The sequence below is a fragment of the Coregonus lavaretus genome (assembly GCF_964263955.1).
Source record: "Coregonus lavaretus genome assembly, chromosome: 25".
NCBI classification, from domain to species: domain Eukaryota; kingdom Metazoa; phylum Chordata; class Actinopteri; order Salmoniformes; family Salmonidae; genus Coregonus; species Coregonus lavaretus.
The window spans coordinates 24,261,387-24,283,546 of record NC_140012.1 but is presented as its reverse complement, the minus strand read 5'-3'; the positions used below and the strand labels follow the sequence as shown (position 1 = coordinate 24,283,546).

At 46.6% G+C, this 22,160-nt stretch overlaps 1 protein-coding gene across 1 annotated transcript in view; it reads right to left on the bottom strand.

The window, feature by feature from the left end:
- snx29 (sorting nexin 29) overlaps nt 1–22,160 on the bottom strand; it is a 103,425-nt gene that overhangs the window by 24,311 nt on the left and 56,954 nt on the right. Inside the window, exons 15-17 of the mRNA XM_084141778.1 lie at nt 12,334–12,440; nt 7,593–7,709; nt 6,628–6,683 (exon numbers count right to left, since the gene is read on the bottom strand). Of these exons, the coding sequence (XP_083997904.1) occupies nt 6,628–6,683; nt 7,593–7,709; nt 12,334–12,440 (280 nt within the window). The remainder of the gene's footprint in view (nt 1–6,627; nt 6,684–7,592; nt 7,710–12,333; nt 12,441–22,160) is intronic.

Below are 22,160 nucleotides of genomic sequence, written 5' to 3'. Positions count from 1 at the left end.
CCAGATGGGATGGTGTATCGCTGCAGAATGCTGTGGTAACCATGCTGGTTAAGTGTGCCTTGAATTCTAAATAAATCACAGACAGTGTCACCAGCAAAGCACCCCCATACCATAACACCTCCTCCTCCATGCTTCACGGTGGAAACCACACATGCGGAGATCATCCGTTCACCTACTCTGCGCCTCACAAAGACACGGCGTTTGGAACCAAAAATCTCAAATTTTGAATCATCAGACCAAAGGACAGATTTCCACCGGTCTAATGTCCATTGCTTGTGTTTCTTGGCCCAAGCAAGTCCCTTCTTATTATTGGTGTCCTTTAGCAGTGGTTTCTTTGCAGCAATTCTAACATGAAGGCCTGATTCACGCAGTCTCCTCTGAATAGTTGATGTTGAGATGTGTCTGTTACTTGAACTCTAAGGTGCAGTTAACTCTAATGAACTCTGGGTCTTCCTTTCCTCTGGTGGTCCTCAAGAGAGCCAGTTTCATCATAGCGCTTGATGGTTGTTGCGACTGCACTTGAAGTGTCACGGTTTCGGCCGAGGCTGCCTCTCTCCCTTGTTCGGGCAGGTTTCGGCGTTCGTCGTCTCCGGAATTCTAGCTGCCACCGTTGTATGTTTCATGTTCGTTTGCTTTTGTCTGTTTGTTTTCACACCTGTTTCTGTTTTGGCGTAATTAGTGTCCTATAAGTTTCTCGTTGTGTTTGTCTAGTGTTGTGTGTAATTGATTTTCCGTCAGTCGTGTGTTTCGCTCGGTTGAGCTTCTCTCCACTGCGTTGGAGTATTTTCGCACCTGTTTGTGCGCTGTTGCTATTTCGCCTTCGTGCGTATTTTTCGCCTTCGGGCAAGTTGTCCTTTTGCCTTGGTTTTGGCAGTAATACAAGTCTTTGGATTATCGTTCTGAGTCCTGCGTTTGATTCCACCACTACACCTACAGCACGCCTTGACAGAATTACACACCACCCATGGAATCAGCAGGAGCCGAAGCAGCCCAGACGAGACTGGAGGCCCAGGTTCGGGACAAACAGGACCAGATCCTGCAGATGGGGACCGCCCTGCAGGAGGTGATCACCACCCTCCGAGGCTGGGGTACGCCTCCACCGCCTCCCTCCCTGCCAGCACCATCGGCCAGTCCGCCCATTCCAGCGCCGGAACCTCGAGGAGTCCGACTCTCTCTCACGAGGGCCTACGACGGAACCGCGGCTGGGTGTCAGGGATTCCTAATCCAGGTGGAGCTATACCTGGCCACCGTGCACCCGGCACCTTCGGGGCATGAGAGCGTGTCCGCCCTGATCTCCTGCCTGGCCGGGAGGGCGTTGGAGTGGGCCAACGCGGAGTGGAGGAAGATCGACGCCGCGACGATTACCTACGACGAGTTCTCCCGCCGCTTCAGGGCGGTGTTTGACCATCCCCCGGAGGGGAAAGCGGCGGGGGAGCGTCTGGTCTTCCTCCGGCAGGGGAGGAGGAGTGCCCAGGAATTCGCTCTCGAATTCCGTACTCTAGCGGCAGATGCAGGGTGGAATGATCGGGCCCTCATCGATCTATACAGATGTAGCCTACGAGAGGACGTCCGTCGGGAGCTGGCTTGTAGGGACACCAGCCTCTCTTTCGACCAGCTGGTCGACATGTCCATCAGGCTGGATAACCTACTGGCTACCCGCGGACGTCCTGCGGAGGGTCCGTCCATTTCACCCTCCAGCGCCTCCGAGCCGTGTCCTATGGAGCTCGGGGGCGCTGGCGCTAGAGAGAGGAGGAGTCGGCAGGCTAGGGGGTCCATCCACTGCACCAACTGTGGTCGGGGAGGACACACCGCGGCTAGGTGCTGGGGATGGCCTCCTAGGGGAGATGACGACAGGTCCCGCACTGGGGATTCCCTCCAGGTGAGTAGGTGCCCCACTCACCCAGAGCTCACTGTTGCCCATTTTTGTATGCCTGTGCGTTTTCCACAGGTAGCACCTCATTCCCAGCATAAGGCGCTGGTAGATTCAGGCGCGGCTGGGAATTTTATTGATAAGAAGTTTTGTTTAGCGTTAGGGATTCCCCTTATTCCTGTTGATGTTCCTTTCCCCGTTCATGCCCTAGATAGCCGTCCGTTGGGTACGGGCTTAATCAGGGAGGTCACGGCGCCACTTAGGATGTGTGCGCAGGGGCAATCATCAGGAGATGATTCAGCTGTTCCTGATTGACTCTCCTGCGTATCCGGTGGTGCTGGGCATGCCCTGGTTAAGTGCCCATAACCCATCTATTTCGTGGCAGGAGAGGGCTCTGATGGAGTGGTCTGCTCAGTGTGTGGGTAGATGTTTGGGCGTTTCCGTAGGGGCTACCTCGGTGGAGAGTCCAAACCAGGTGCCCGCATTGCACGTTCCCCCTGAGTATGGGGATTTGGCTATTGCGTTTAGTAAGGCGAGGGCGACGCGGTTGCCGCCCCATAGGCAGGGAGATTGTGCGATAGACCTCCAGGCAGGAGCTGCGCTCCCACGGAGCCATGTGTATCCTCTGTCTCAAGAGGAGAAGAAAGCTATGGAGACTTACATAGACGAATCTCTGAGACAAGGATACATACGGCCTTCCACTTCCCCTGCGTCCTCGAGTTTCTTTTTTGTGAAGAAAAAAGATGGTGGTTTGCGCCCGTGCATCGATTACCGTGGTCTCAATCAGATTACGGTGAAGTACAGTTATCCACTCCCGCTGATTGCGACCATGACTGAGTCGTTGCATGGGGCACGTTTTTTCACTAAATTAGATCTCAGGAGCGCATACAACTTGGTGCGCATCAGGGAGGGCGATGAATGGAAGACAGCCTTTAGTACCACCTCAGGCCATTACGAGTATCTGGTCATGCCATACGGGTTGATGAACGCTCCGTCAGTTTTCCAATCATTCGTGGATGAGATCTTCAGGGACATGCAGGGGCAGGGGGTGGTTGTGTACATTGATGACATTCTCGTGTACTCGCCAACCCGTGTCGAGCATGTGGCCCTGGTGCGTAGAGTGTTGCGGAGGCTGGTGGAGCACGACCTGTATGTGAAGGCAGAGAAGTGTCTGTTTTTCCAGGAGTCGGTCTCCTTTTTGGGGTATCAGTTGTCGGCGTCAGGGGTGAAGATGGAGGTAGACCGGGTGTCGGCCGTGCGTAATTGGCAAACGCCAACTACTGTGAAGGAGGTGCAGCAGTTTTTGGGGTTTGCGAATTACTACCGGAGGTTTATCCGGGGTTTTGGACAGGTGGCAGCTCCCATCACGTCTCTTTTGAAGGGGGGTCCGGTGCGTCTGCAGTGGTCGGCCGAGGCGGACAGGGCGTTTGGGAGACTGAAGGACCTGTTTACCTCGGCCCCGGTGCTGGCGCATCCGGATCCCTCTTTACCGTTCCAGGTAGAGGTGGACGCGTCAGAGGCCGGTCTAGGAGCCGTGCTTTCACAACGGTCTGGCGCGCCACCTAAACTCCGCCCCTGTGCTTTTTATTCTAAGAAGCTCAGTCCGGCGGAGCGGAACTATGACGTAGGGGACAGGGAGCTGTTAGCCGTGGTACAGGCTCTAAAGGTGTGGAGGCACTGGCTTGAGGGGGCTCAACACCCTTTCCTCATTTTGACGGACCACCGTAACCTGGAGTACATCCGGGCGGCGAGGAGGCTGAACCCTCGCCAGGCAAGATGGAGTATGTTCTTGACCAGGTTTACTTTTAAGATCACGTACATCCCTGGGTCACAGAATGGTAAGGCAGATGCGCTGTCTCGGCGGTATGACACGGAGGAGAGGTCCGTGGAGCCCACTCCCATACTGCCGGAGTCGTGTCTGGTGGCACCGGTAGTGTGGGAGGTCGATGCTGAACTCGAGCGGGCGTTACGCACCGACCCTAGTCCACCACAGTGCCCGGAGGGTCGGAAGTACGTTCCGCTCGAGGTTCGGGATCGATTGATCTATTGGGCTCACACGTCACCCTCCTCTGGACATCCGGGTATCGGCCGGACAGTGCACTGTCTTCGTGCCAAGTACTGGTGGCCCACGTTGGCAAGGGATGTGAGGGTTTATGTTTCCTCCTGCTCGGTGTGCGCCCAGTGTAAGGCGCCTAGACATCTGCCTAGGGGTAAGTTGCTACCCCTGCCCGTTCCACAACGACCATGGTCCCACCTCTCTGTGGATTTTATAACGGACCTTCCCCTCTCCCAAGGGAATACTACCATCCTGGTCGTTGTGGACCGGTTCTCTAAGGCCTGTCGTTTGCTCCCCATGCCGGGTCTTCCTACGGCCCTACAGACTGCCGAAGCACTATTCACCCATGTGTTCCGGCACTACGGGGTGCCCGAGGACATTGTGGCTGATCGAGGTCCCCAATTCACCTCCAGAGTCTGGAGAGCGTTTATGGAGCGGTTGGGGGTCTCGGTGAGCCTCACCTCGGGTTACCACCCGGAGAGTAATGGGCAGGTGGAACGCGTAAACCAGGATGTGGGTAGGTTTCTCAGAACATACTGCCAGGACCGGCCGGAGGAGTGGTCAAGGTACGTTCCCTGGGCCGAGATGGCCCAGAATTCCCTACGCCATTCCTCCACTAACCTAACTCCATTTCAATGTGTGTTGGGTTACCAGCCGGTTCTGGCACCCTGGCAGCAGAGCCAGATCGAGGCTCCTGCGGTGGATGAGTGGGCGCGGCGCTCGGAGGAGACGTGGAACGCTGCACACGTCCACCTGCAGCGGGCCCTCCGACGTCAGAAGGCGAGCGCTGATCTCCACCGCAGTGAGGGACCGGTGTACGCACCTGGTGATCGAGTCTGGCTCTCTACCAGAAACCTGCCCCTCCGCCTGCCCTGTCGGAAACTGGGTCGGCGGTTTGTAGGGCCATTTAAAGTCCTGAGAAGGTTGAACGAGGTATGTTATAGATTACAGCTACCTGTGGAGTATAAGTGTATTAACCCCTCGTTCCATGTGTCCCTTCTCAGGCCGGTGGTAGCGGGCCCACTCCAAGAAAATGAGATCTTGGAGACTCCTCCGCCCCCATTGGACATCGAGGGGGCACCGGCGTACTCCGTGAGGTCCATTTTGGATTCGAGACGTCGGATGGGGGGTCTCCAGTATCTAGTTGAGTGGGAGGGGTACGGTCCGGAGGAGCGGTGCTGGGTGCCGAGGAGAGACATTTTGGACCCGTCGCTCCTGACGGAATTCCATCGGGGGCATCCGACGCGCCCTGCTCCGCGTCCTCCTGGTCGTCCCCGAGGCCGGAGTCGGCGCACGTCTGGAGCCGCGCGTCAAGGGGGGGGTACTGTCACGGTTTCGGCCGAGGCTGCCTCTCTCCCTTGTTCGGGCAGGTTTCGGCATTCGTCGTCTCCGGAATTCTAGCTGCCACCGTTGTATGTTTCATGTTCGTTTGCTTTTGTCTGTTTGTTTTCACACCTGTTTCTGTTTTGGCGTAATTAGTGTCCTATAAGTTTCTCGTTGTGTTTGTCTAGTGTTGTGTGTAATTTATTTTCCGTCAGTCGTGTGTTTCGCTCGGTTGAGCTTCTCTCCACTGCGTTGGAGTATTTTCGCACCTGTTTGTGCGCTGTTGCTATTTCGCCTTCGTGCGTATTTTTCGCCTTCGGGCAAGTTGTCCTTTTGCCTTGGTTTTGGCAGTAATACAAGTCTTTGGATTATCGTTCTGAGTCCTGCGTTTGATTCCACCACTACACCTACAGCACGCCTTGACATGAAGAAACTTTCAAAGTTCTGGAAAATGTTCCATATTGACTGACCTTCATGTCTTAAAGTAATGGTGGACTGTCGTTTCTCTTTGCTTATTTGAGCTGTTCTTTCCATAATATGGACTTGGTCTTTTACCAAATAGGGCTATCTTCTGTATACCACCCCTACCTTGTCACAACACAAATGATTGGCTCAAACGCATTAAGGAAAGAAATTCCACAAATGAACTTTTAACAAGGCACACCTGTTAACTGAAATGCATTCCAGGTGACTACCTCATGAAGCTGGTTGAGAGAATGGCAAAAGTGTGCAAAGCTGTCATCAAGGCAAAGGGTGGCTACTTTGAAGAATCTCAAATATAAAATATATTTTGATTTGTTTAACACTTTTTTGGTTACTACATGATTCCATATGTGTTATTTCATAGTTTTGATGTCTTCACTATTATTCTACAATGTAGAAAATAGTAAACATCAAGAAAAACCCTTGAATGAGTAGGTGTGTCCAAACTTTTGACTGGTACTGTACACTGAGTAATCAATAAGAGATCATAGCTTACACCTGGATTCACCTGGTCAGTCTATGTCATGGAAATATATTTTGTACACTCAGTGTACACAGTACTGTATGTTTACAATATACAGAGTATATAGCCTACCATGAATAATCAAATGATTTAGTGTCTTCTGACAGGGGATCTACATGGCTGGGGTTGGCCTCCCCTTATTTGAAACACTGTCATTCTCACTCACTGTCAGACATTTTCAAACAGAGAGGTAGAGGGAGAGACCAGGAGCGAGAGAGGAAGAAAGATATTTTCACTAAGGTGATAGAGACAGAGATGACAATGATAGAGCTGAGCCGTGGTGCCAGAGATACACATAGACATATATATAGTAGAGATAGACACCGCTCATGTAGATATAGATGTAGATATGGGGAGATAGAAGCTGCTTACGTCTCAAAATCTGATAGGCTGGGGTCGTCAGAAGTCTGGCTCAGGTCACCAGGAACCTATATTCAAAAGTAAGGAGAGGGAGATGGAGCGAGAGAGAGACGGAGAGAGAGAGAGAGATAGAGAGAGCAAAATGTTACTGTTTATACAAAATGTCACTGCGTTACTATGTAAGCTACCCTTCATCCATTTTTACTTTGCAGAACCCTCTGTGTCTGAGTAGCAGGGTTGGGTAGATCCTGGTGTCTGTCTGTGTGACCAGTGGAGCAGAGCATTGTGACGTTACTGTACTCTGCCCCCCCTCCCCACCCCATCACCACCACTATCACATCAACGTACTGTATACACTACAAAAAACTATTAGAACTCATAGTGTAGTGTGTGACGCCATAGGACCTCTTGTTGTTGTTAGTCCCTGGATAGGAGGGAGCGCCAGCGGCAGAGATGGACACTATTACCCAGCGTGGCTATAAGAGATCCATCCCTATAATATGTCTGCCACTTCTCCTCAAATTCCCCCACGGCCCAGGGACACATGCAAGGGTAATCCTTTGTGTGTGTCTGTGTGGCGGGGGCTATGGGTGTGTGTGTGTGTGTGTTTGTGTGTGTCAACACCCTTTTGTCTTTCATTTTCAATGTGTGGACTGTCTATGAATAGAACAGAAGGGTCTGGTGTAGAGAGGATGAAGTTGGGCTCTCACACCCCAGGGACAGGGCCACAGGGCTGGGTAGAGGGGGCCACATCTCCTCTACTCCCCTCCTGCTCCAGTCCCAGGGACCAGAGAACCACACATACAGCTCGCCTGGTCAGCCAGCCAGTGTGCGGCCAGAGCTGGGCCAGCAGATGAGGGCTGGAGCTTTGGGATAAGAGGTAGCCTTGGGCAGTTGATTTGTTACCGAGTGGCCGGCAATCTCCCGTAGTGTGTGTGTGTATGCAGGCATTTGTGTGTGTGTAGAGGGTAACTCACTGGTCCTCTGAGATCAATGAGTTCCTGTTTCATTTGGATGATGAGGTGGTCTTTGGCCATCAGAGAACGGTACAGACGCTCATTGAACTCTATCAGCTCGCCATGCATCTCAGCCACCTAGTAAAAACACACCCACACACACACACAGGGTTATTTACAGTCTGGAACACACACCTGATCCTTGCAGCTGTATATGAACTGAAACAACAGACTCCAAGAACCAGTCAACAATGATACACAGTGGAACCATAAGTGTGACAGTTTGGCTAATCAGCTAATCGGATGCGCACAAACACATGCACGCACGCACACACACACAGTGGTTGAGTCCAGGCTGCTCACGACATCAGCTGTCAGTGTCCCTAACAGACCTGGACAGGGTGATAGGTTTCTGCCACCAGCGTGTCACAAACAGAGACAGCCAGATACCTGTGACATGCATTCATTTGTCTGGGGACATCAGGTGTCAGGGTAGATTGAGGACAGGGACGTCTGGGTACGACAGGTGAATGATGTAATTTCTGACATGTCTGTAGCCATCACTGACCCTAATACACGGAGTATACCACCTCAAACACACTGGGTTAAAATTAGACATCATAGAGTTTCATTTTAAAGTGACACAGAATGTTTTAGCCTGGTTGTTGGATTTGGCTTTAACAGGAATGTTTGGGATGAAAACGACAAAGGAATTCACTTCAGTACCAGGCTAGTTTGAGAATGACAAAGGAATTCACTTCAGTACCAGGTTAGTTTGAGAATGACAAAGGAATTCACTTCAGTACCAGGCTAGTTTGAGAATGACAAAGGAATTCACTTCAGTACCAGGTTAGTTTGAGAATGACAAAGGAATTCACTTCAGTACCTGGTTAGTTTGAGAATGACAAAGGAATTCACTTCAGTACCAGGCTAGTTTGAGAATGACAAAGGAATTCACTTCAGTACCAGGTTAGTTTGAGAATGACAAAGGAATTCACTTCAGTACCTGGTTAGTTTGAGAATGACAAAGGAATTCACTTCAGTACCAGGTTAGTTTGAAAATGGTTACTTTAAGAAATATCTTTGTCTGTTATTATGACGGAGAGAAAGAATTATAGTAGTTAAAAAACAAGGAATAATGAAGACAATCCTTATCTTATAGCACAACGTTGAAACATAACCTCAACATGGCATCTGGGAGAGGTGAGGGAACAAACTTTTCCTTTGTTATAGTTTTCCAGCTTGGCTATAATTATTTAATACTTAGCTAACATTTCAACATTCACCTACGTTTCTAGGTCACTATTAATAAATCCAGTAGTTTTTACCTTTCCAGACTTCAGATTAATGAATTCAAACACAGTGACCTCAGGATCAGGTAGATAGAGTTGGGCATTCAAATGCAGAACTTGACATCTTTGAAGGCAGCACCATCAAAACACTCCTGCTTCCACTGCTTCTACTTTGAAATGCACTCAACATTCAACTTTCCCATCTCAGGAGTGAACCTGCAGCTTCCTTGAAGTTGTCTAACTCTACAGAGACTGGTAGAGACAAAGGGCATGTTGAATGATGTGAACACACCCACCCACCCACACACACACAAACACGAGTACGCACACACAGGTACAAACACACACAAACACGGACACACAAACATGGACGCATGTGCATGTGTGTGCACACACACTTGCGTGCACACACATGACTCAGCTGGCATTTGGAGTACCAACAGCACTAGCGAGGTCCAACAGCCTCCCTGTGGGGAACACTGAACAACACAACAGAAAGGTTCCTAGCTACCACCTCAGAACAACATAACTCACTGAAGGAACATCAGACCATTCCGGAACATCAGATCATTCTGGAAAACTCAATCCATTCATCACCTCTAGGACATTAAGAAATGAATTAATTTGAAGCGTGAACGAACCCAATTAATTCTCAGTGAGAGGGAGCTAATCAGTTTGTTATTCTGCAGCCGCACATGTTATTTCAGTCAGTCACAGCCACGTGCTAGCGCTCCCAATTTAGTTAAACAGGCGATGAGTTCACATGCGGTTTCGACAACACTTTCAATCTCATTACTCACCATGCAGCGCTGGTCGGGAAGACAGGACCAAGTCACTGCATTCATTCATTCAATGTTTTGTTTAACTGGGTTTGAATTTAGAAATGTTGTCCATTTTCTAATTCAGCTTTTCCATTAAAACTCTCAGAAATAGCAATGCATCTTATTGAGAGCAGTTAGTTTAGGTTTATTTTACGTTATTTAGGACCTACAAACTAACTTAACAGTAAAATGAATTACCAGTTTCCTAACTAAGGCACTCTCTGTTTGTGGGCCATATGACAGTTCTATATGGCCCTGTTGTGATGCAGGTGATCCTGGCAGTTCCCTACCCCTTTCTCCCACACCCTCCCTCTCTCTCTCTCCCTTCCTCCCCTCCCTCTCTCTCTCTCTCCCCAGGCTGACAGTAGTGTGAAGCGAGCAGCAGTTAGTGTGAGGCGAGCAGAGTTGCAGTGCTGAGCTGGGAGCCTGTACAGAGAAGTCCCATCCTAAGCAGAAACGGCCACCATAGTTGACCTGCTATCTAACGCAAGTAATTGAATGTGAAACGAGTCTGAAGAGAGAGAACAGACAGAAGTGGAAAGAAGAGACGACAAGCTTAGCTTTCCCTCAGAGCGGTAGCGTGAGAGAGGGATGGATGAATGTGTGTGGCAGATAGGGGGATGAATGTGAAGGCAAGGGAGGAATGGAGGGAGGACGAGAGGGGGGAGATTGGTGTCAGTGTCTGGGTGCACACTGTCGCTCTCTCACTGACTCACTTTACCCAGCAATCTCCACAAACAGGAAGTGACATGAGCAGGGAGACAGGTGGTGGGGAAGGAGGAGGAGGGGGCGGGTAGAGGACTAAGCTGTCCACTCAGATGGGCACGCATGCAAGAACACACACAGGCACGCGCACGTACATTCACGAGCACGTACATGCAGACCCACACACAAATTGGCAATTTGTTGAGCCTTATTTAGTCCATCCATCTCAACCATATTTAAGATCAATATAGGAATGGCTACAGTGGAGCATGTTTCCAGGCATAAGCTGGTATTATTGTGAGCCTTTTCTAAATTGAACAGAAAGAAAGTCTGTTCGTAATTGTTGTGGTGTTTTTGCTGTTGGATAATTAATGAGAGAGAGAACAGATCAAAAGGAAGATGCAGAGATCCCACAGGAGTCCCCGACCCATATCTCACTGTTATACCACACACACACAAACACACATATCTCACAGTTACAACACACACACATATCTCACTGTTACAACACACACACACAAATCTCATTGTAGAACAAACATCCTCAAACACATATCCATCTCTTCTCCAAAAAAAGACTACTATATCCCATAATAGTATCTTACAATATTATAGTATCTCATATCACACCTCTGAACTTGGTTATAAATACCTTTGGTTATACATGTGGTTATTACATATTCCTAACGAAAGCAAATCTCCTATATTTTCCAACCATTTCACTGTGGCCACCAGTAAAACCCATCGTCAATAGCAACAGCCAACAGTACTACCCAAGCTGCTGTAGTCTAACCATCTGCATGTTACCATGACTTCAGAGAGAACATAAACAGGCAAACCAGTTAGGAACATAATGTGGAGGACAAAATAAAAATGTACACTGTCTGCCAGGCCATTTAAATAAAGTTGTCATACCGTTGAACTGGGATTTAAAGAGAAAACAGCAGTCCCCGTCCCAGCATGTTTAGGAAAGCCGTATTGAGACTGACAGGCAAGCAAATTAACCCATCAATAAGTAAACACGATAAGAAAGACATACATAAATGCATAAATAAGTGAAGTGATAGTTTTCCCAAACACAAACTGAATTATTTCTTATTAAAGAAATATAAAACACTTATGAATAATTGACTGCGACCTCATTAAAATAGAGGCGGACGGTGTTCCCGGGGTTTGGTGATGTCATTGTCTCTCAGCACAGAGTGTCACACCGTCGGTTGGTCATTAGTTACCCAGCATGCCAAGAACTCCCAGAACCACCCACTCCCTGGCTCTGTCTCTGAGTGACTGCATCATCATGTGTAAAAACAGAATTGGAACTTTGCATCAGCTCCCTACAAACTCTGTGACTTTGAATACTTTAGAAATCCTTTCTTGAAGTAATCACTGAGTGATCTGACCAGGCTGGATTGGTGAAAGCAATCCCCTTCATTGATCTGTGATGACTGGGTAGATAGTTTCAAGTTGTACTTACATTTAAGTCATTTAGCAGACGCTCTTATCCAGAGCGACTTACAGTTAGTGAGTGCATACATTTTCATACTGGTTTGCCTGTATTAGTCGTATGTACAGGATACACATGGTATACACCTTCCAATGAAATGCTTACTTGCGGGTTCCTTCTCGACAATGCAACAACAATGAGAAATAACAAAAGATAAGAATACGAACATAAAGTAAATGGCTCAGTAGAAAATAATAAACATTTGAGCTCCAACTAGTTACTGCCATATGCATAGAGATCCATGACTTATCCATCAGCTCCATCAAAGGGAGTGAATGAGGGTAGAAGGGAGAAAGCTACTTTCTGGAATGAAATGCAGCCAACTCAGCTGCCTAAGGACTGGTTGGAGTAAGACTGGAATGAAATGCAGCCAACTCAGCTGCCTAAGGACTGGTTGGAGTAAGACTGAGCCAGACAGTAACAGTAGTAGTAGTACCCACCTCTATGAGTTTGCGTTCATAGCTGGCAGCCAGCTCCTCCACATCCCCCATAGACCTGCTCTGAGGGGTCGGAGTAGGATCATTACAATTCCTCACCATGGGGAGAGCTGGAGAGAGAGGGGGTAGAGAGAGGCAAACAATTACTTTGGGAATAATAATAATTTGATGGGTGTTTATATTTGTCCTGTTTCACACATGTACAATTGTGGATTATACGTATGTGTGAAATGGAAATGTGTTTTTTCACAAATCCTAACTCCCCCTGAGACATCCCCCGAAAGAGGGGTCACGGCCAGGGTCAGCCATTATCAATGGCGACCCTGGAGCAATTAGGATGAAGTGCCTTGCTCAAGGGCACATCAAAAAAAAAATCACCTTGTTGGCTCGGGGATTCGAGCTAACTACCATTTGGTTACTGGCTAAACGCTCTAACCCCTATGCTACCTGCCGCCCAACATAATGAGCAATATTAATAATAGGAAGTGTTTGATAGGCCTGGCACAACAATAAACAAACACACACACCATTATCACTGGAATATTATGCAGAGGAGTATTGTCTTGTCGGTAGTTAAAGTAAGAACCAACAACTGTTTGATGAGCCGTTATTTTTCACACAGCTCTAATTGTCTGTTGGAGGCATGGGTCAGAGAGCAGAGCGGTTAAATAATAATAATAATAATAATAATAATAATAATAATAATAATAATAATAATAATAATATGCCATTTAGCAGACGCTTTTATCCAAAGCGACTTACAGTCATGTGCGCATACATTTTTACGTATGGGTGGTCCCGGGGATCGAACCTACTACCCTGGCGTTGCAAGCGCCATGCTCTACCAATTGAGCTACAGAGGACCACTCCCTGGAAAGCTTTAAAACAGCATCCTCTCTAAGGTACCAAACCCGCTGTATGTACAAGGGGACGTAAACAAATAAACATTGTTATGACAACCATTTTCTCTAATTATTGTCTTTTTGCACCGAGATTCACTTTAAAAAATATATTGTTTCTCAAAACTATTCTATCAAACTGACACACTGCTTGCCTCTCCCCATACACTCCCGAAACTGTGGTTCATCACTACTAGTTATAGCTGGCTAACGTCATCAATAAAGGCCTACAGCAGTTCCACATCAGCTATAAACATGGTGTAATCTAGTTATAGGAGGGAGAACAACAGAAGTTAGACTAGAGGGACTTGGAGGAGTGGTGGAGGTGGAGCTGTGGCTCCTACAGCAAGATATGGATAATTTCTCTGCACTGCAAACTGGATTAACACCTTTATATATACACTACCAGTCAAAAGTTTTAGAACACCTACTCATTCAAGGGTTTTTCTTTATTTTTACTATTTTCTACATTGTAGAATAATAGTGAAGACATCAAAACTATGAAATAACATATTGAATTATGTAGTAACCAAAAAGGTGTTAAACAAATCAAAATATATTTTATATTTGAGATTCTTCCAATAGCCACCAATTGCCTTGATGACAGCTTTGCACACTCTTGGCATTCTCTCAACCAGCTTCATGAGGTAGTCACCTGGAATACATTTCAATTAACAGGTGTTAACTTCTTAAAAGTTAATTTGTGGAATTTCTTTCCTTCTTAATGCGTTTGAGCCAATCAGTTGTGTTGTGACAAGGTATGGGGGGTTTACAGAAGATAGCCCTATTTGGTAAAAGACCAAGTCCATATTATGGCAAGAACAGCTCAAATAAGCAAAGAGAAACGACAGTCCATCATTACTTTGGTCCTCTGTAGCTCAGCTGGTAGAGCACGGCGCTTGTAACGCCAAGGTAGTGGGTTCGATCCCCGGGACCACCCATACACAAAAATGTATGCACGCATGACTGTAAGTCGCTTTGGATAAAAGCGTCTGCTAAATGGCATATTATTATTATTATTACTTTAAGACATGAAGGTCAGTCAATATGGAACATTTCAAGAACTTTGAAAGTTTCTTCAAGTGCAGTCGCAACAACCATCAAGCGCTATGATAAAACTGGCTCTCATGAGGACCGCCACAGGAATGGAAGACCCAGAGTTACCTCTGCTGCAGAGGATAAGTTCATTAGAGTTACCAGCCTGAATATCAACAGTTCAGATGAGACTGTGTGAATCAGGCCTTAATGGTCGAATTTCTGCAAAGAAAGCACTACTAAAGGACACCAATAAGAAGAAGAGACTTGCTTGAGCCAAGAAACACGAGCAATGGACATTAGACCGGTGGAAATCTGTCCTTTGGTCTGGAGTCCAAATTGGAGATTTTTGGTTCCAACCGCGGTGTGGGTGAACGGATGATCTCTGCATGTGTATTTCCCACTGTAAAGCATGGAGGAGGTGGTGTTATGGTGTGGGGGGTGCTTTGCTGATGACACTGTCTGTGATTTATTTAGAATTCAAGGCACACTTAACCAGCATGTCTACCACAACATTCTGAAGTGATACGCCATCCCATCTGGTTTGGGCTTAGTGGGACTATCATTTGTTTTTCAACAGGACAATGACCCAACACACCTCCAGGCTGTGTAAGGGCTATTTGACCAAGAAGGAGAGTGATGGAGTGCTGCATCAGATGACCTGGCCTCCACAATCACCCGACCTCAACCAAATTGAGATGGTTTAGGATGAGTCAGACCGCAGAGTGAAGGAAAAGCAGCCAACAAGTGCTCAGCATATGTGGGAACTCCTTCAAGACTGTTGGAAAAGCATTCCAGGTGAAGCTGGCTGAGAGAATGCCAAGAGTGTGCAAAGCTGTTATTAAGGCAAAGCGTGGCTATTTGAAGAATATAAAATATAAAATATATTTTGATTTGTTTAAAACTTTTTTGGTTACTACATGATTCCATATGTGTTATTTCATAGTTTTGATGTCTTCACTATTATTCTACAATGTAGAAAATAGTAAAAATAAAGAAAAACCCTTGAATGAGTAGGTGTTCTAAAACTTCTGACCGGTAGTGTAAGGTCCCACATTAGGTTAGATAACACACACAAACACACACGAAATGATGGCAGAAACACACACACGCACACACACTTACAGCACTGAGGCGACAAAGACGGAGAGAAACCTCTCTCCTCAAACTCAAGAACACACACACACGTGCCCGATACACAAACACACAAACATCTTAGAAAACAGAGAATAATAACCCACTTAAAACAACAGATGTGGGTTTTAGTTGAATTTGAAGAGAAACTGTCCAAATCTCTCAGTCCTAATAGTGATAAAGGGCAGTGTGTGTCTGGTCTTGCAGGGGCAGATATTGATTTAGGAGGATGATTGCTGGTCCAGAGGAGACAAAAGCACAGCCTGCTGCTGAGAATCTGAGTGATACAGCCCTGATAAGAGGAGGACAAAGTCAATCAGCCCTTTCAACACGCACGCATACACACCTCCTGAGTCTACACCAGTCTACACCAATGCAGGATGCGCAGACTAGTAGTATAAAGTTGGGCTAGAACAGCAAAAAAGTTTATAAATATCGTCCCCCTACACACACACACACACACACAATCATAGAGAAGATTTGCCACCCAGTCATCCAGAGAGAGTCAACAGGCATGATAGGGTCATTATCACCCCAGCCAGCAGCACACAGCTCTCTGCCACAGCAATCCTAAGGCTTATCTTTCACTACCAATAGCCTGTATATCCCCTCACACACACACACACACACACACACACACACAGACTGCCTTTGTCAGTAAAACTGCTGACAGTACATTCCCAATTTACCTCAGCTCAGAGTTTCTCTTTCACTTGGATTTCTGTTCCCTGTCACGGCAATAGGGTCTTAATAATAAAACACCAAAGACACAGTGAATGGCTAAGTGTGCATGCGCATGTACACTGTAAAAAGGTATTTTGCCTTTTAGTTGTTTCAGCAAATTTTCCAAAGTCAACTTAACTGAAACATACTGCAATTGGTCATTGTTTAAAAAGATTTGTTGCGTCAACAAAAAAGTGTGTTATCCTGCTGCCTTAAAATTTTAAATCAAGTCCAATCCGGATTCCGTGTTAACTTAATCTAAAGTTACTTCAACTTAGTATAGTGAACTTGATACTTGTAGTCAAATCAATATGCTTCAACTGATGCTTTAAAGTTGTGCTTACAAAGCTACACTGTACGCAATTACTGTAAATGTTATGATACTGATAAAATGATAATTTTACAGTAAATAAATACTGTGTGGGTTCGGCGCGCTGAGGAGATCTGGAAAGCTGCGCACACTCGTCTTCAGTGGGCCGTGCGTCGGCACAAGAAATAGGCCGACCTCCAACGCAGTGAGGCGCCTGTTTTCTCTCCAGGCGACCGGGTCTGGCTCTCCACCCGGAACCTGCCCCTCCGCTTGCCCTGCCGGAAGCTGAGTCCGTGGTTTGTGGGGCTGTTTAAACATCCTGAGGAGGGTTAATGAGGTAACGTACCGTTTGCAACTCCCTGCTGATTACCGCATTAACCCGACGCAGAGGCTGGACCCAGTGACGCTCCGCCTCCTCATCTGGACATCGAGGGAGGTCCGGCGTACTTGGTCCGTGAAGTCCTGGATTCGAGGCATCGGGCGTCTCCAGTGCCTGGGAGGGGTACGGCCCAGAGGAGCGGTGCTGGGTTCCTGCGGTGGACATCCTGGACGCTCTGCTGACCAGGGATTTTCACCGTCGGCGCCCTGACTGACCCGCACCGCGTTCCTGTGGTCGTCCCCGAGGCCAGTGTCGTCCTGCTGCTGGTGCAGCATGTCGGTGGGGGGGTACTGTCACGGATCCCCCCGGTACTGCTGCTCATTCCGTTCACCAGCTCCGGAGGTCTATGTCACCAGTCTTCTAGGCGTCACTGACCTGGATCATTACCACCAACCCCGGACTGTCTTGTCTCATTACGCACACCTGGTTCCCATTTCCCCTGATTAGTATGTGTATATGTGTATTTTCTGTATTTTAACAGCAACTCAGTAGCAAGTAAGTTATTGTAATTTTACAGGAGAAGTACACTATATATACAAAAGTATATGGAAACCCCTTCAAATGAGTGTATTCGGTTATTCAGCCACACCCGTTGCTGACAGGTGTATCAAATCGAGCACACAGCCATGCAATCTCCATAGACAAACACTGGCAGTAGAATGGCACCTTTCCAACAAGTCAGTTCATCACATTTCTGCCCTGCTAGAGCTGCCACGGTCAACTGTAAGTGCTGTTATTGTGAAGTGGAAACGTCTAGGGGCAACAACGGCTCAGCCGTGAAGAGGTAGGCCACACAAGCTCACAGAACGGGACCGCCAAGTGCTGAAGCGTGTAAAAATCGTCTGTTCTTGGTTGCAACAGTCACTACCGAGTTCCAAATAACCTCTGGAAGCAACGTCAGCACAATAACTGTTTGTCGGGAGCTTCATGAAATGGGTTTCCATGGCCGAGCAGCCGTACACAAGCCTAAGATCACCATGAGCATATGCCAAGCTTTGGCTGGAGGAGTGTAAAGCTCACCACCATTGGACTCTGGAGCAGTGGAAACGCGTTCTCTGGAGTGATGAATCACACTTCACAATCTGGCAGTCCGACGGACAAATCAGGGTTTGGCGGATGCCAGGAGAACGCTACCTGCCCCAATACACAGTGCCAACTGTAAAGTTGTCATGGTTCCGACTAGGCCCATTAGTTCCAGTGAAGGGAAATCTTAACGCTACACCATACAGTGCATTCGGAAAGTATTTTTCCACATTATTACATTACAGCCTTGTTCTAAAATTGATTAAATTCATTTTTTTCCTCAGTAATATATACAGTGAGGGAAAAAAGTATTTGATCCCCTGCTGATTTTGTACGTTTGCCCACTGACAAAGAAATGATCAGTCTATAATTTTAATGGTAGGTTTATTTGAACAGTGAGAGACAGAATAACAACAACAAAATCCAGAAAAACGCATGTCAAAAATGTTATAAATTGATTTGCATTTTAATGAGGGAAATAAGTATTTGACCCCCTCTCAATCAGAAAGATTTCTGGCTCCCAGGTGTCTTTTATACAGGTAACGAGCTGAGATTAGGAGCACACTCTTGAAGGGAGTGCTCCTAATCTCAGCTTGTTACCTGTATAAAAGACACCTGTCCACAGAAGCAACCAATCAATCAGATTCCAAACTCTCCACCATGGCCAAGACCAAAGAGCTCTCCAAGGATGTCAGGGACAAGATTGTAGACCTACACAAGGCTGGAATGGGCTACAAGACCATTGCCAAGCAGCTTGGTGAGAAGGTGACAACAGTTGGTGCGATTATTCGCAAATGGAAGAAACACAAAATAACTGTCAATCAATTGGTAACACACTACGCCGTGAAGGACTGAAATCCTGCAGCGCCCGCAAGGTCCCCCTGCTCAAGAAAGCACATATACAGGGCCGTCTGAAGTTTGCCAATGAACATCTGAATGATTCAGAGGAGAACTGGGTGAAAGTGTTCCAAAATCGAGCTCCTTGGCATCAACTCAACTCGCCGTGTTTGGAGGAGGAGGAATGCTGCCTATGACCCCAAGAACACCATCCCCACCGTCAAACATGGAGGTGGAAACATTATGCTTTGGGGGTGTTTTTCTGCTAAGGGGACAGGACAACTTCACTGCATCAAAGGGACGATGGACGGGGCCATGTACCGTCAAATCTTGGGGGAGAACCTCCTTCCCTCAGCCAGGGCATTGAAATTGGGTCGTGGATGGGTATTCCAGCATGACAATGACCCAAAACACACGGCCAAGGCCACAAAGGAGTGGCTCAAGAAGAAGCACATTAAGGTCCTGGAGTGGCACATACTGCAATATTTTGGGGTCCTGGGTGGCACAGCGGTCAAAAGTACTGCACCGCAGGCTGTGTCGCAACCGGCCATGACCGGGAGCCTCATAGGACAGCGCACAGTTGGCCTTAACACGCCTGGTTAGTACTGGGACGGGAGACCTCCTGGGAATACCAGGTGCCGTAAGCTATTTTTTTTTTAATAATAAAAATAACATTTAAAATGAAAAATAATAAAATACATATTGCATAATCCTATATTGTGAGCACATTTGTGACTCAACCTGAACTGGGATTTGAACTCACACCCTTTTGGTTACCAGCAATATGAATTTCCTGCTACTCCACCAGGTCTTTGGAACTGACAGAGATTGGCCACAGATTTATTGGCATTAATACATTTGACACTTTGCTAAATGTTGCTCAGAATCTAGTCAATAATTGTCAGATTATCTGACAACGTCAACGTAAAAATAGCAGTGCTCAGGGATACTTGACGTAAAGTGTGCATAAATGCTCTGGGGATTTGAATTTGCAACCTCTTGGTCACAGATGCATCAATGTTTCTGCAGTTCCACCAGGTACATATTTATAACCAAGAACATACAGTATATCCATCTACACAATCTCAAAAATAATGGTACAGTTACGGTACAGTGTTGTTGCCTGGGGTACAAAAATATCAAATGTACACAGATAATCTAGTATAATGGTACATTTCTACACAATATTTTGAATAAGGTACAATCATCAATACGCTTTGAAATGTAGGTGGGGCATTTGGGGCCGGGTGCTCATTAGCATACTTGGGCATAGTCTAAAATTTGTGCCAACCGTTAGTGGAAGTTGAGGCTGGGAATTCAAATCCTAGGTAGGGCTGAGTACCAAACGTTCTCACAGCAGAGAATGACTTCCTTGTGAAGTGTTTTTACAAGTTATCATCACAAAGCTTTTATGAAATGACAGTAACTTACTGACAGATAGTTGGCTGTAAAATGCACAGTAACCTCTTTACAGTGCAACTCTTTGTCACCAGCTCTTACAAAGATTGCAGGACTGCAAGTGGACAAAAGAGGTGCTCAACCTTCATTAACCTAACCATAAACCACTTAAACTGGTACAACGCTTCCACTTATGGTTGGCACAAGTACAACATATTTTACGTCAAGTGTACCTAAGCACTGCTATATTTACGTTGGTGTTGTCAGATAATCTGACAATTATTGACTTGATTCTGGGCAACTTCAGAAGAATTGTATTCTTGCCAATAAATTTGTGGCCAATCTATGTCATGGCCACAGACCTGGTGTTGTAGAAGGAAATACAGGTCTCTGGGAGTTCGAATCGTAGGTGAGGTGGAGTCCCAAGTAATCAGACTATAGCAGAAAACTGCCTAAATATAGCTGTAAATATATATTAACTTGTTGTTGTATATTTACCATATTTTACCGTTCACTCAACAAGTCACCAAATCCAAATGTGTCAGTTCAACTAGGTTGAAGTAACTTTAGATGAAGTTAACTCAGCATAAAATCCAGATTGGATTTGACTTAAAATCTTAAGGCAGCGTGTGCGCGTGCACAGATATAAAAAACTCGAAGAAGTTTGGAAGGCAGCTAGTATGTAATAACTGACTTAACTAACTGAGCAGGAATATTGAGCAGCCGCCTGTCTGCAACGGTGTGTCTGCGAGGCCATATGTGAGTGTGTATGCGTGCGTGCATTGTGTGTGAGACAAGTGTTATGGTCCTGAGAGAGGTTGGTTCTTAAATAGTGAGAGAATGTCAACAGAAACATTTGTTCTTAAGTAGGGAGAGAAGAGAGAACAGAAGGAGCAGGACTTCCATCATACATTATAGAAAACAAACAGAACCCCTAGAACCCCTAATAGGGAGGAGAGTTCCAAACTAAACAGGAACTCCCAGCTATGTGTGTGTGTGTGTGTGCGTGAGAGAGAGAGTGTTACGTACGTCCGTGACTGCGTGCGTCCATGTGTGTCTGCATGTGCATGTGTGTGTGTTATGTACGTACGTGAGTGTTTGTGTGGAGTGCACATGTGTGTAAGGCTTCCCAGGAAAGGCTCTTTAGCTGTGATTCCTCCAGCTCAGCTGTAAGTGTTCAACAGAGGAAGCCGTCTAAATAATATATACATCCAGTCTTATTCATAACAGGCCTTCCTTTATGTGCAATGAAGTGGAGATTAACATGTAGGTAACAGCCGCCAAAAATCCCTTTTCTCTTGAAAATGTTTCACTTTCACGTGGGTGTACTGTAGCATGGTAAAATGTATTACTACAGTCTTCAGTGGCACTTTATACATGTTCTCTAAGAATCATTCAATAAGAGCATTGAGGGGCCGACACACAAACACAGGTTCCTGAATGTTTAGTGCAGAAAGACAAGGACAAACCTACACAAACACACACACCGACACACACACACATAGACATTCACATTTAGAACCATAACAGAAGCAAGTAGACATGACATACTTTGCAGATCCACAGGGGAGGATGCAGGAGAGGCTAGGTTAATTAAAATGTGGTAATCAAAGCAATCTCCTTTCATAGTCCAATCACACACTGTCTGCTGCTTCCTGTATCTCTCCTCCAGACAACAGTGTGTGTGTGTGTTTGTTTTATCGGTCCATCAGAGTGAGACTGTGTCTGCACTGATGCCCCAAACTACAGGAGCAGGCGAATCTGATCCACAGGCGTGTAATCGCACAACAAACACTTCACACCGCACACACACCTCACCAACTAAAACAGGAGAAAAAGCCCACCTAGACTTTGTCCTTCTCTGTTAAAACAACAACAACCCGTGAGTGAAGGTGTGGAAATGACCATTTAACATGCTCTGATGACAGCAATCAAACTGTTTGGATGTGGCTGACCAGTGCATACTAATAAGTTATGTCAGTTGGTACACACACAGGCAGCACACACACACACACCTCTAGGTGACACTGAACTTCTAATTGCTCAGTCCAAATCATAGCTAAGCTAACACAGAAAAACCACTGTCATAGCT